General features: G+C 37.8%; 1 protein-coding gene across 1 annotated transcript; it reads left to right on the top strand.

The window, feature by feature from the left end:
- Window positions 1-215: 215 nt before the first annotated feature.
- Window positions 216-6,833, top strand: LOC139718160 (nucleoside diphosphate-linked moiety X motif 6-like). The gene is made up of 5 exons (XM_071629645.1): window positions 216-417; window positions 3,050-3,253; window positions 3,819-3,874; window positions 4,955-5,054; window positions 6,508-6,833. Exons 1-5 carry the CDS (start codon window positions 216-218, stop codon window positions 6,831-6,833), a joined length of 888 nt encoding a protein of 295 aa, XP_071485746.1.
- Window positions 6,834-14,460: the final 7,627 nt, after the last annotated feature.

A 14,460-nucleotide genomic window follows, 5' to 3' on the forward strand; every position in this document is an offset into this window, starting at 1 on the left:
GCTATAAGAATATTTTTTATTTTTTCATAAATCATTTATAACTAAGTAGACTTTTAATTGGCTAAAATACTCAAATTAATTGCAAACACAGAGCGAGGTTTGTTATTAACTTTGGCCTCGGCCTCACTCGCAAGAATAATAATCCGGAAGTGAAAATGCTTGTGAAATCGGCCTTTTACCTCGCGGGAGGTTTAAAAAGACTCAGTCACGTCCAAATGACCAGTCTCTTTCCCGTCATATGGAACGAGAAAGAGTGCTTCGTGTGGTACAAGTGCAGCAGAAGGAATTACTGCACCAATGGAAGTGGTGGTCCAGGGAGACAAGTGTTTGAAGCAAAGAAGGACCGGTTTAACTGTGTTACCATCGATCTTACGTCACAATCCATTGGTGACGTCTCGTTTGATAGCGTACTAGACAGTAAGTTACCAGTACGCGGGTATGCATGATTACAGGTGGATAATCATAATGAAAGGCAGTAGCATCTACCGTACATGGTACAGTGGTAGCAGTAAAGATCCTAAGTAGGTAGCAGTGGTATATGGTAGGCCACAGTGCAGTGCAGTGCCAATGGGACAAGGGATAAAGTGTATAGGGGATGGCTAGTTTTAATCGCAAACAAATAAGATCACTACTTTGGCCTTTTTTGCACATTGCCATTAATTTGAATTAGACCCAATTAGTCATGAATAGAGTTGTTCAAGAGACATGTTCCAACACGTTAGAGTCCCTACTCGCTCTGTCACTGGTCACATGACTTGCTAATGATTAATGTTACGACGAATATAAAGGGATCATATAATTTTGGTTGACACCTAATTTCAGGTTTCTAATATTCATCATCTGTACGGGAGTGTAGGTAGGTCCTGCATTTTTTGGTGAGATAATGAGACACCTCTTATGAAAGAGCATGCAATTCCATGAGGAATTCAACGTTTGTTTGATGAAAATTGGTTTTGAAATGGCTGAGATATCCAAAACAGAGCAATTCTAATAAAGTGTGGGACCCACACTTTTTTACGATCGCTTTGTTTTACCTTGTTTTTGGATGTTTCAGTCATTCCAAACCCGATTTTCATCAAATAAACTTTGAATTCCTCTTAAAATAGTATGCTCTGTATTTTAAGTGTTTTCTTGGTATCTCGCAAAAAGTTAAAAGCCCAATTCTCATCTCCACCAATTCTGTACCATCCCTTTTTAAAGGGCCACAACACTCTGGTTTGATAGTCTGCTAAATTGTTGTCTCAGTCTCGGTCATACCCATATCAGTCTGCTTATTTAGTAATTTTAGGGCTATACAAATTTAAGTTACTTTACCTTGACACTTTCTGGTTAAAACTATTGGCAGAGGTGACTAGAAAAATATATAATGGTAATTTACCGGCACCTACAAATGTATTGGAACTTTATTCACTGTCGCTGATGAGGTACGAGAGGTGCAGCCCTGAAGTGAATGGTAAAAAAGAATACACCAAGGTTTGATTACTGGTACCTAGAGGAGACACCGCGAGGCCCATATAGTTTTAATTACCGGTACAATGTAGAAACCTGAGATTAAGCAGAGTAGAAGTCTAGTCTAATTTGCTTTATATTTCAAGACTTTGGAATAAAACATTTAAACAAAAGATGGGGAATATGTGAGGTGAGAAATCGTGTGGCGGATGCTATGTTGTAGATAGCCCGACCAGACACAGTGCCATGCAGTGACTATGTACCGGTAGGCTGTGTATAGTTATGTTGTAGAGGGATCGTACAGTGATGGTATGAATTAAGCAGGGTGCAAAATCATTGTTTTTATTTGTGCCATTTTACAAAGTGACAGACGAAGCATGCAGCCTGCAATGTCAGTATTTTACTTTACTGAAGATACTGTACTGGAAGATTGGTGCATAGCAACAGTTGGACTTCCAGGTCTATCCTCTCCTGATTAGTCTCTATCATCAGCCCACTTATTGCTTTACAATGTCACAATTGCTTTATTGGAAATTGTTACCAGGTGCATTTCAAAGAGTGACATTAAGCAGCGCACGATGCCGTAATTGTTTTTGTGACATCATTTCACAAATACTGTCAAAGTGGAAGTTTTTGCACATTTCGCGCAATCCGAAACTAGCACGAAAATAAAAGCACACGAATATTTTTGCTTGCCATTATGTTCCAGTAGTTGATGTCTGGATTCTGCAGAATTAAAAACACGTGAAACTCTTCTTACCCGGCCGAGCACGAAAAATTAGTCGCGCGAAAATATCCACTTTTACAGTAGTGCACTACATGTATTTGGAAATTGTTGTATAGGCAGAGACATCATTTTCCAAATAGCAGTCTATACAATGGAGTGTCAAACAGGCCAATATTCTGAAATAGTTGAAATACAGGTATACAATGTATAATTATGTGAAGATCTTTCAGCTAATCTTTAGAATTTCTACAGGATTAATTTTTGGTCCAAAATATGCTGTTTATGATTAGTTAGTGAAGAGAAAATTAAAAACATTAGAATGTTTTAAAACATCATTTTCCAAATAGCAGTCTATACAATGGAGTGTCAAACAGGCCAATATTCTGAAATAGTTGAAATACAGGTATACAATGTATAATTATGTGAAGATCTTTCAGCTAATCTTTAGAATTTCTACAGGATTAATTTTTGGTCCAAAATATGCTGTTTATGATTAGTTAGTGAAGAGAAAATTAAAAACATTAGAATGTTTTAAAAATACATGTACCAAATGAATGAACGTAAGTTAGAAGCCAGTCAACCACAAGAACGTCTACCCTTCCACAATCACAATTGCAAATTTAGCAGTTTTCATCTCATTGAACAAATATACCACCCTAATAATGGCGGTGTTGATGTTACTACTTCTGATGATAAGATGATGACAATGCTGATGCCTCTACAATGAAAATGATATTGAAAACAAATAAATTCAACATCATTAACAACAAATGATTCGAACTTAGATAACCAACTGTGAGTGCAGTATAGTTGGTGGTAAACTGGTAAACTTGACAAGGGATTTTTCTTTTCTTTTTTTTTTCTGTTACTTAGATTCTCTGGCAGGCTGGAGGCGGGATGGGTGCAATGCAGTCTGGCTCCACGTACCAATCCGTCAGAGCCACCTGATCGGCGTTGCAGCCCGGCGCGGCTTCACATACCACCATGCAGAAGACGACCTGGCTGTCCTGTCGCTATGGTTACAGGAGGGTCCATCTCGTCTGCCGGCCTTTGCAAGCCACACAGTGGGCGTGGCAGGTGAGAGCCTCTGCTTATCTTTAATTGCTGTAGTTAGTTTGGTTTATCATGTCATTTAATTACCCACATGTCTTCATGCCTCATGCCTCCAAAACTCACCATTAGACAAGTAAGATTACAAAGAGAGTGCTTGCCAGTCTAATGTCTGTGGACACTTGCTCAATTAACTGAGCATTTTACAATTGTAGGCAAGTAGAAAAATATTTTCCTTTTTGTGTTGTTTATACATAGTAATGAAAAGTATCTCACATGTATGTTTTCAAGCAAGAACAAGTTCTGTTTGGATTTTCTTACATCTGCATAGTGTCCAACAAATTTTCTATGTGTGCATGCAATTTTGGTGTTTTTGGGGGTTTTTTTTGACAAGAAATGAGTTGTAAGTGTTCTTTTGTATGATGGTGAGTTTGGCTGACAAAGGACTCTCATGCAACATACCAAAGATCAAGTTCTTCGATTTTTCCAAGAGTTCTTAGATTTTTCCAAGAGTTCTTCATTTGCAAGAGCTCTACCAGATGTCTGTTAGTTTCCTGACCACTTCATTTCATGATTTCTTTTGCATGTGTAGGACTGGTTCTGAATGAAGAGACAAGAGAGTTGCTCATGATTCAGGATAAAAATACGGTGAGATCACGTCCATAATGCCCATTTCGACATTTTTTTTGTTGTTGCAACATTACTGTAGATTGTGCTGTGTTGCATATCAGTGCCAAAGTTGAGAAATCTTTCTGATTACAGAATTCATTAAGATTAACAAGAAATCATCAGCTCTCATAGTGATGCTGTGTTCAGATGCTATATTAGATTCAACTTTCTCTAAAGATCGTCAGAATTTAAAATTGTTATTACTGTTCATCTTACTGACTATACAGATGCCAGTGTGTTGATCAAAAATATAGAGGATACCATTCCAATAATCCTATTAAAAATAAAGCTTATTTCATTTTTAAGTACCAGTATACTTAGAAGTAATTCATATAATGTTGTGAGAACTGTCTTGTCCTGTTTATTTGTCCCAATGCATCCATCAATTTCCAAAGCCATGTTGACTTTCTGTAGGCAAATGCAAGTACTTAATCATTTTTAATCACAAAAGGTTTCAATCATCTTTAGATGGGTACATCAAAGATGTGTCATTATTTGACCTTTAAAGGGTAGGCTGTTGTATGCTTTCACTTGCTATGACTTATCCATATATACGTGAGTGACATTTACAGAATGTACAAAAGACCAGCACAAACCCAGATGAAGTCCTTGAAACTTGACTGAAAAAACATATTATGCAGGAATTGCAGAGCCTCTGGGATGTTTAGCTTGTATACAGCACATTAGGAATGTCCATTCTTCTTGTAACATTAACAGTCAGTTGTGTTAACTCTAAGTTAATTCAGATGCAGTTTGGACAACTGTGTTTTTTTGCTCACTTTTCCTCTTGTAATAAATTTCTTGCCTGCGTGCTTAACGATGATATGTACTCCAAACCTTTGCCTTTATTCAAATCTAGACATCCACTTTTTTGTGTCTAACTAGTGTTTTATGTAGCATTGTATGTATGATGATATTCATTTATTTCATCACTGCTGAGGTTTTTCTGACCTAGAGTGAAAGCATATTATTATGGGTGCATTTTTATTCTATTCAAAAAATTGAAATCAGTAAAAAAAAATTATCATGATATTATTGGTGTTATCATTTTTGTATCAGCTTTCAAGATGGAAGTTTCCGGGTGGTTTTGCCTGTTTGGCAGAAGACATTCCTGAGACGGCAGTGAGAGAGGTGTATGAGGAGACAGGCATCAAGACAGGTGGGTTACCAGTGGAGGATGGTGGGAACCCCGCATCCAGGGAACCAGGGTTACTGGATGAAATGAGTCATGACTGTCAAGACTATGACTATCAGGACATATTTATTACCTCTGCCAAGGAAGGAGGTTGGGTGATCATCGGCATTGGTTTGTCTGTTTGCAAAATAACTCAAAAAGTTGTGTATGGATTAAAATGAAACTTGCATAAAAAGTAGATTTTGACACAAGGAAGACCATATTCAATTTTGGTAGTGATCCAGGAATTTTTATGGATTTTTTAAAAGGATTTTTCATCTTTTGGCGTATAAGGTCAACGAACTTGGGGTTCAAGCTGTGCATACTGGAGGTTTACATACATGCACTAATGCTTGCTCTGCTTGGGCAAGGTGCCATACAATAATATAAACAAAATGCTGCAATGTAAGGCTTCTATTTTGGGAAATTTCATGCATGTATGGAAAAGAATTGCTGGCTTGGCAGAGGTCTGTGCTCTCCGAATGCTTTTCTAGTTGTTCTTTTCAATAGTTATATACTTTCACTGAACAGGCTTTGGGACTCATTGTGATGTTACTGAAAATGGATAGAGATTTATGATGTTCCTTCTCCCCCTTTCTTTCCAAGTTTTCCCTTCAACAGCCACCCCCGTACATACATTTCTACAGGCCAAACACATATGCCCACACACACACACACACACAGTTGCAGACAAACACTCCAATTGATATACTTGTACCATATTTACTATAGTTACCTTAGTTTATAGCAATAGTTTCTTCATTCCTTTTTCAGTACCAGGCTTGCTGCAAAGCCTGAAGAAACGTATGTGTGTTCAAACTTTGGATATTGTTTTGATATGAATTTGAAGCCACATATGTATTTACAGGTTTGCAGATTTGTGATCCTTGACTTGTCAGTTTGTTTACTAAAAACTGCATTTCACTCGTAATATTACATTTGCAGGAAGTACATATAGTATGTGCAGGGGATCATACAGAAAGATCAAAGAATATGGTATATGTACAACTGTATGAAAGTTATAGGATATTTTCCAACACACTTTAAATAACTTCAAATAATTTACCGAATTAACACACTTTTGCACAGTAAACCATGTCCTATCAGGGAGGTGAGTCTCACCTCCATGGTCCTATCAAATGTGGTATGAACCTTAAGCCCGCCACACACTATACGACTCACGACTATGCGACTGACAGATTTTGGATCTGAAATAAACAAGTGTGGTTATTCTAAGGCTATTGTGATTTATTTCGGATCCAAAGTCTATCAGTTGTATAGTCGTGAGTCGTATAGTGTGCGGCAGCCTTTAGAAGCCCGCTTTGCAACAACAACAACAACAAAATCATTTAATTCTATATTGTTTGAATTCATCCCAAGAAATCTACTGGTATTCTGTTCTCGTGAATTTCTGCTTTGCTTTTCTGCCCTGACCCAGAATTCCAGGGAGTGCTTGCTTTTCGTCAGCAGCACAAGGTCCCCAGCGCGTTTGGCCGCTCCGATATCTACGTTGTGACCCGGCTGCGACCCTTGACCTTTGACATCAACATCTGCACCACTGAGTTGAGCAACGCCAGCTGGATTCCGGTGGAAGAACTCACTCTGTCCAATGAGCACACACCCCTGACGTGCCGCATGGCCAAGCTTATCCGACACGGGCTTGCCGAAGGCTTCGACAAGGTGGACGTGGGCATGCACGAACTGCCATCCGTCTACAAGGGCATGACGTATAAGCTGTTTCACAGATATGTGCCCGATATATGACCATTTTGCCTTCACATTCTGTTGTATGTGTAGTTGATTCACAGTAGGTTTCATTATATGAGTTAGTCTAATACCAATCGATGACTGGATAAATGTGATCAGATGATCGGAAGACCATCTGTAATTCAGTCTCCCATGTGCAGAACATTCTTCGTGATGTTCTCCCACATCAGAACATTTTGTGGAAACAAATGACGTACTAAGAAACCAATTCATAATCAAATTAGGGATGCAATTTGGGTGCCCACTGCGTGCACTGGAACTGCATACAGTGGTATAGTGCTAGATAGTTGTGGGCTTGGTGATGGTGCAAAAATGCTTGACACAGAAAATTTAAGTGGAATGTATGTGTTACTCTCAGATCATGTGGACTGACAAATATAACGGGTGATGGCTTTTGTTGTTGATGATATACAGAATGTTCTAACTTTGGGCTTTAAATCACAATTTCGGGGGGAAGTTGTAACTCCCTCGACTTTGTCTCTGGGCTTTAACCATTTACCTCAAAAGCATTTCAAATCCTTCAGGTGGGCCGTTCTGTATTTGCCCTCCTCAGCCAATCATTTTCTGTAAGTATAATATTACTTGGTGTGTGTGAATGTCAGGTGTGCTCAGGTATTCAAAGTTGTGATGATAGTCTCCCTCTTGTGTCTGGAAATCTGTCTTCATGCTCAAATTTACACAGTTATGATAAAGGTAAGGTGGGTGCACTGTGCTCTGAATTATAAAAGGTTCAGCAGTAAAAGTTTTGCTGCAGTTCTTGTCTACTCCAGCTAGACATTTAATGTCTGATGCTCCACTTTTTATCAAAGATGTGTAAATGGATACATGGTAAAAATCTGAAAATGAAAGTGGTTGGATTTGATAGCATACATACGTAAGCTGGAGGTAGCATGGCTGGAATGATCCATCCAAGTAGGGTGAATGCACTTTGGGCGTGGGATTGATTCTAATGACAAGGTTTAATAATGTAAAGTGCTTTGAACCCCACAGGGGAGTAAAGGAGTTGTATGAAGTATGACCATTATCATAATTACCTACCATCCTGTACCATATTGGGCAGGAGCATGGTAAATGATGTATATGTGTAGGCGTGTAGGAAAAACAACTGTTACTTTAATTACCTACCAACCTTGTACCGTATGGGGCATTACGTGGACTTGGTAATAATTCATGTAGAACAAAGTCATGAGAGTACCTCTGATGGAGAATTATTCTCCAACAAAACTGATTCTGAATTCTAGTGCAACTGATTTGGATTAAATTTTCTACAGTTGTTCGATTGACTATTCCCATGGACAGCTAACATCACTTCCGGCATAGCTGGAGTGAAAACGAACAACTTGCTTGCAATGCATGCTACATGTGAGGAGCTAGAGTGTGAATTGGTGTGAATGCAATGCATGCACGCAGTGTACAAATCTACGATTGACTTGTTGGTCGGGGTTCAATATCCTCAATCTACCATTCTTTTCCATATTTCGTCAATAAAATTTCTTGTGGCTATCAGAAATGTTAAGATAAATCATATCTGACAGTTTCATGGAATTTTAAAGCAAAGTATGGATGATAAGTAGATAATTTTGTCTAAAAAATACACCGATTGAGGGTTTGTTTTCACTCCAATCACTGCTAGATACCTGGATGTCCGACCATGAGGATTCTACTCTTTACAAGTGTGTAAATCATCATTCTGAATTGATTATACTGCCATTCTTTTCAAGTTTTCATCTCTCCTTCTTTTTCTTTTTAGGACAACCTCTCACAAAGAAGCACGATTTTGAAAGTGGGCCCAATTAATTTCCTTCATTATGATGTTTAACACGTTGAGGACGAGTCCCGAGTATACTCGGGCAAGTGTCTATGGGAAATGCGTGTTGTAGCAAAATCAAACCGTCCTCAACGGGTTAATACAGTTCACTCCCGTTATAACGAACACGGATATATCAAAATCCCATTTACAATGAAGTAAAAATTTAGGCCGCATCATAATTAACTCTATTTTTAAAATTGTTTATTTGTTGGGTTATAACGAAATTTCGATATAACGAAAGAAAATTGCTGATCCTGAGGACTTCATTATAATGGGAGTACACTGCATTCAGGAAATGGAACTGCTCTCTTCATTCCAGATAATGTACTGCAGTCTACCTCAGCATTAAGAAATTTGTTGATGTATTGCATGATCTATCCTCTCAATTTGAAACACGCACATGTGCACATAATGTGTGTGTGTGTTGATATGTATATGTCCATCCATCCATCTTTCTTTCTAGAGCATTTTATCTTTCTTTCTATCTGTCCATCTATAAATGTATTGAATGTGAATACACACATACATTTATAAGCAATTGTTATGACACTGGAAATGGAAACTGAAGTGATACTGTGAAAGCGGATATTTTTGCAGTGGTAATTTTTCGCGCCTTATCAAGTTGAGATGAATTTTGGGGATTGATTACATGGAAACAAGACATTAAATAGTCATAAATATAACAAGCAAAAATGTTTGCATGCTTTTATTTTTTGTGCTAGCTTCTGGCTGTACGAAATGCACAAAAATTTCTACACCGTGGAAAATTTCACTTATGCAGTATATCAGCATTAGCTTTTTGACAAGGCCCTGTCGGATATTCCATACTTTATCAAACATCTATCTATGTAGATAACACAAACTGCCATTTATTGTATCAATCTACGGGGTAAAGGCAACCTCAGGGTGTTATGCAATTATTTTACTCTCAGGTTGTGGTCCATTCCAAAGCCCATACTTTTTCTTTATGAAATTTTATTCCGCGAGAGCGGCGATTTTAGCTCAGTCAGTAGCACATCTGCCTCCAGATCCAGAGGACCCAGGTTCAATTCCTGAGTCTCATTGAGCAATGTTGTGAGCAATCATGCTGTCCCCTCTTGTAAGAGGCAAAAACACTCTGTCCCTTGGATAGGACATACAACTTTGTAAAATGGAGGTCCCTTATTTGAGAGAGTCATGCAAGTAAAAGATCCTGCTTCATTCATTCATCGCAAAGAGCAGGGTAAACCCAGTGAAGTGGCAACCACTTGCCCTCGAACAATAACAAAAAAACCAAGTGTGTTTATATTCAAGCATGAAGCCTCACTTTTAATGGAAAATGAAGAAGAAGAAAGGTAATCAGATATAGTTCAGTGGTTACTTGTCATTTGAGGGTTTTTTGTTTTGGTTTTTTTTTTTATTGCTGGTAATTGTCACTCCCATCCTAACATCAAAACAGTATTTTTAAAAATGGTTTTATAACCACCACCACCAAACAAGCAACACATTGTACAACTATTAGGCTAATACCACATATTTGTATCAGTGTTGATAGTTGTCTGGAATGTATTGATATCAATTTTACACACACACACACACACACATACACAGACAGACAGACGGACACACACACATACACACACACAGACACAGACACACACATTATATAAATAATATACACAGTAGGTACATGATCATCTTTGTTTTACATTTTGATGGCACACACTAATGATATGGGATCCCCTGTATGCTTCTGTGCTGATCATTGTGGTGAATTTTGACATAAGTTCTATCAATACTCAATATCTTTTGTCAATAGCAACCATGGCCTTTCATATACTGTACATTTTGTATTCATGAAACTGATATAACACATTATATGGAGTACTAAGTGAATTTTGAACATGTTATCAAAGTGCATGGACATTGTAATGTGTAATGCTTAATGTAAAACACCTGATATCCAAATGTAACACCATAGTGTGATTGAATGTATGAGCAGAGATTTTTTTGTTGTTGATCGAAATAAATAAACTATTGAATTGAATTGAATTGAAGGAATAACTCTGACTTCCATAAAGGTGTCGTTCTTTATCATGAATGATGATGCAAATTTGCTTATTTCACAAGACTTGCCAAGTTCATCTGCACGCAAGAGAAGGACAAAGTGCACAACGTATCCTGCTTGTCATAAGGTGAAAGTATATTTTCAAACAATGGTGTTCACATGTCACAAATAAACGTGCAAGAAAGAGGATAGATACAGGAAAAAATGAACTTAAATATTTCTGACTACTCAATATAAGTATCATTTCAACAGCTTTTCTTTTTTATAAATACAGGTTTTCAGACTCTCCTGGACATTGCAATACCACAAGCACAAGAAAAAAAAAAGTAAAAAGAGATTCTCTTTCCTTCAAGATTTTTCGACGGAATGTAAGCTGTACAAAGGGGCGAACAAATGAGGGTGAAAAAAAAAGCGAACATTTGATTTTACATTAGAACATATAAATGAAACATTTAAAGCATTTTTGTACATATACAGCAGTTTTGTTTTTGTCTTAACTGTACAAAGCTCATTTACATAATAACTGCCAATCCCGGGAGAATCAGGCTTATTAATAAACTCATTTAAATTGCGTACTTTGATTATCAAAGATTATCATACAAAGCACAGAGCAACGTCATCAATTTTGGAGATGAAACAGGATTACAAGAGTGGTACAAAGTTGTAAACCACAATAACTTAACACACGCAGGAGTCAACACATAATTTGTTTTTTCCTGTAAATTGACGAGTGGCAGTTACGAGATGCTAGAATGCAGTTGATCAGTTGCCGTGGTCACGATTCCACTGCCACACTACTGAGCCTTTGTTCCTAATTTCATTCCCACAATTTCAATCCTAATCATGATTTGCTTGCATAATTGACTTTGCTTAATAGCGGCACCCTCTTTCTAACACTTCTTGGCAGAGTAATGGATGTGTACAGCTCCATTGTTGCAGGCATCAACCAGAATGAATAGACGAGGAAACTTACGAACAAATATTTAAAAATAAAATACGAATCTTCCACGAAGACCTCCATCTTTCATTTCAAAACACTGTTAAAATATACACTGGTTTCACACAAACTACTACGTACCATTCAAAACCCAACCCAGTAGTGGCTACCCCATGTTTGCTTTACTATATTTTTCAAATTTCTTTGTCCAAACAGTCTTAAAAAAAAAAAAAAAACTCAGCCATTGGCCTGAGCATAAAATTGCAAATTCATGATTTAATCGACACGCTCTCTTAGTAAAGTCAAAAGTTAATTCAAAATTCATATTCCTGACCAATGCCACACTCAATAGTTCATTCTACACAATAGGGTACAATGTATTTGGCATCAAATTGGAGAAAACAATGTACACCTCTATGGTGATCAAGTCCATGCTACCGCATGGTGGAAAGTTTGTGTGAATGTAAGACTTACTTAAAATACTTCTCTCCTGTTACAGTACTTGGCTTTCTTTATGGGAAAAAAATATATGTGATCCAAGTTTACTTGTGCCTGGAGGGCAAACATTAAAAAAAAAAAATCAAGAAGGCAAAGTAATATGCAGTTGATGGGAATTTCGGCATAGCAAGTAGTAAATAATCTGTATTTCATTTGTAATTTTTGCTTTTTCCGACCAAACCACATTCGTCCATACATGGGAGGTTACATACTTACTACTCCACGTAAAGCTCCTCCCCATACAGGCAAGAAAATGTCTATAAATCTAGGCAAAAACCACAAGGCAGAAAATACAGTCTAGAACCACAGTTTTTTTCTCACACATTTTTGCTGTACAAAAGACTTCTGAGAACTTTTAAACAACGGTGTAAACATAAAGCTACCTCGGTATAACACTACTGCCGCCCTTTCCACACTGACATGACCCCTTGGTAAATATACAAGTGTTTGCACAAACGTCTCTTGATGTAAAGCACATGAAACAGGATATATTCAGAACTACGCTCTCCTCTGAATCACTGGCACCACACAGAGAGGAAATAAAAAATCACTTTTGCTGGAGTACAACGCCTCTTTTTCTTTTTCAAAGAAAAAGAAAAAATAATGATGGCTTTTCAATGACACTTTGTGACATTTGTGTATATCTGATTGGTCAGACATTTCTTTTTTTCCCGCTGTTTAGTGGAATGAATACTGATTTTTCAAATTTCATCTGAATTGTACAACAGCAACGTTACCAACTGTTGTTTCAATAAACACAAGCACTTTGTCGCTGAGAGATCTCGACAATGCTTCTGACAACTTCCTACATGTCATTAATGGATGCCACCGACAAATGTGTAACCATTTATAGTAAAACAGCTGAATTTCCTTTTGGGTTGTTTCCAAAAAAGCGTTAAACTATTGGCAGTAGGATCACCTTTCCTTAAAAAACAGCTTACAAATCAATGTTGAGACACAGATGGAAGAAAAAGCTAAAGAGGTATTGCCATACTTTCTAAATATCGAGCAAGTAGAAATGAATGAACTTGAAATGTTGCAGACAATGTTGTCAGTTGCAGGAAATGTGTTTCTTTTTTCAATCCTGGTCACTTCTTTCTTCTTGCCACCTTTTAGCTTCACAGTGACACTGAACTAAACAGGATGGCACTTTCTCACTTGAGCGTGGGAATTTCATTCAAATCTCTAAGATGCCTGTACCCCATGAAATAGGGTCCATCTACTCGTACAAACCTCAGTCACACTTGCAAAAACTCGGCACGGATTGGCACACTGGTTAAAACAGGTTTCAGCGTACGGATGCACGGAGTACAATGTTTCGCGCTGATTAGTCGCTGATGTTTTTTTTTTCAGGACTCTTGTTCAAAAGCACACATGTAGAGATGCAAGCTGTGTAAAACGACTGGTATCTATATGCCTTCTTGCAAATGCAATGCAATCCATGCGACGGAATCGCATGCAAAAATTTTAGACGGTGGTGAGAGCAAGGACTTTGGATAATGCTTACACGATGTCAGACAATCCCTTTGTAGGTTGCTTGCCAATACAGCACATGTGCTTGCTAACAGCACCTTTTCAATTTGTTGCCCTCGTAGTAATACACTGTTGGCACAATGTGCCACTAGATACATAAAGGCAAGGTAGCATGTGTGTATGTGTACAATGATCACCACTACCCACAATGCATCGTTCACCGGGAAATTTCACGCTGCCGTCCCCTTCGTTACTGTCCCACTTTCAGAAAGGGCTAAACAAAGGAGGGTGGAATTGCGTTTACATTTCCACATTAGTACACACTATGGATGCATCACTACATTCCCCACTGCATTGGTTTGCATGGGTTTTGTGGGTGTTAAAACTGACATACAAGTTACATCACTGAATGTACCAGCAACCTCTTCACATGAAAAAAAAAAATACAATCAGGATATTCTTGAAGAGCTGAGGGCCAATAGCTGTGAAAGCTACAATGTATGTCCCTTGCCTTCATACCAACATTCAATGTCATCGCATGTGACTGTGCAATCCTACACATACCATTCCAAATCCTCTGAGAGGAAATATTGCATCAGAGGATTACATTTCTTCAAAGCACTCCATCTATAGTAGCACCACCATCTCAAAAGTGCACCCTTTTCCTCTATTTGGAATTATAATGGACAAAAAAGAAAAGAAAAAAAATGAAGGTTTAATTAAAACAGACAAACATGTCCGAATTCTTTCTCCTGAATAGCACACAAAAGTCAACAGTAATAAGCATTAGAGACTGAAAAAAAAGATGGTCATACAAAATGTCCATCGAAGGGATTAGCTTCCCCCAATTGAAATCATT

Source organism: Diadema antillarum, unplaced genomic scaffold (genome assembly GCF_040938485.1).
Source record: "Diadema antillarum isolate AM-2024a unplaced genomic scaffold, OU_Dant_1.0 scf00000090, whole genome shotgun sequence".
In the NCBI taxonomy this organism is placed as follows: Eukaryota; Metazoa; Echinodermata; class Echinoidea; order Diadematoida; family Diadematidae; genus Diadema; species Diadema antillarum.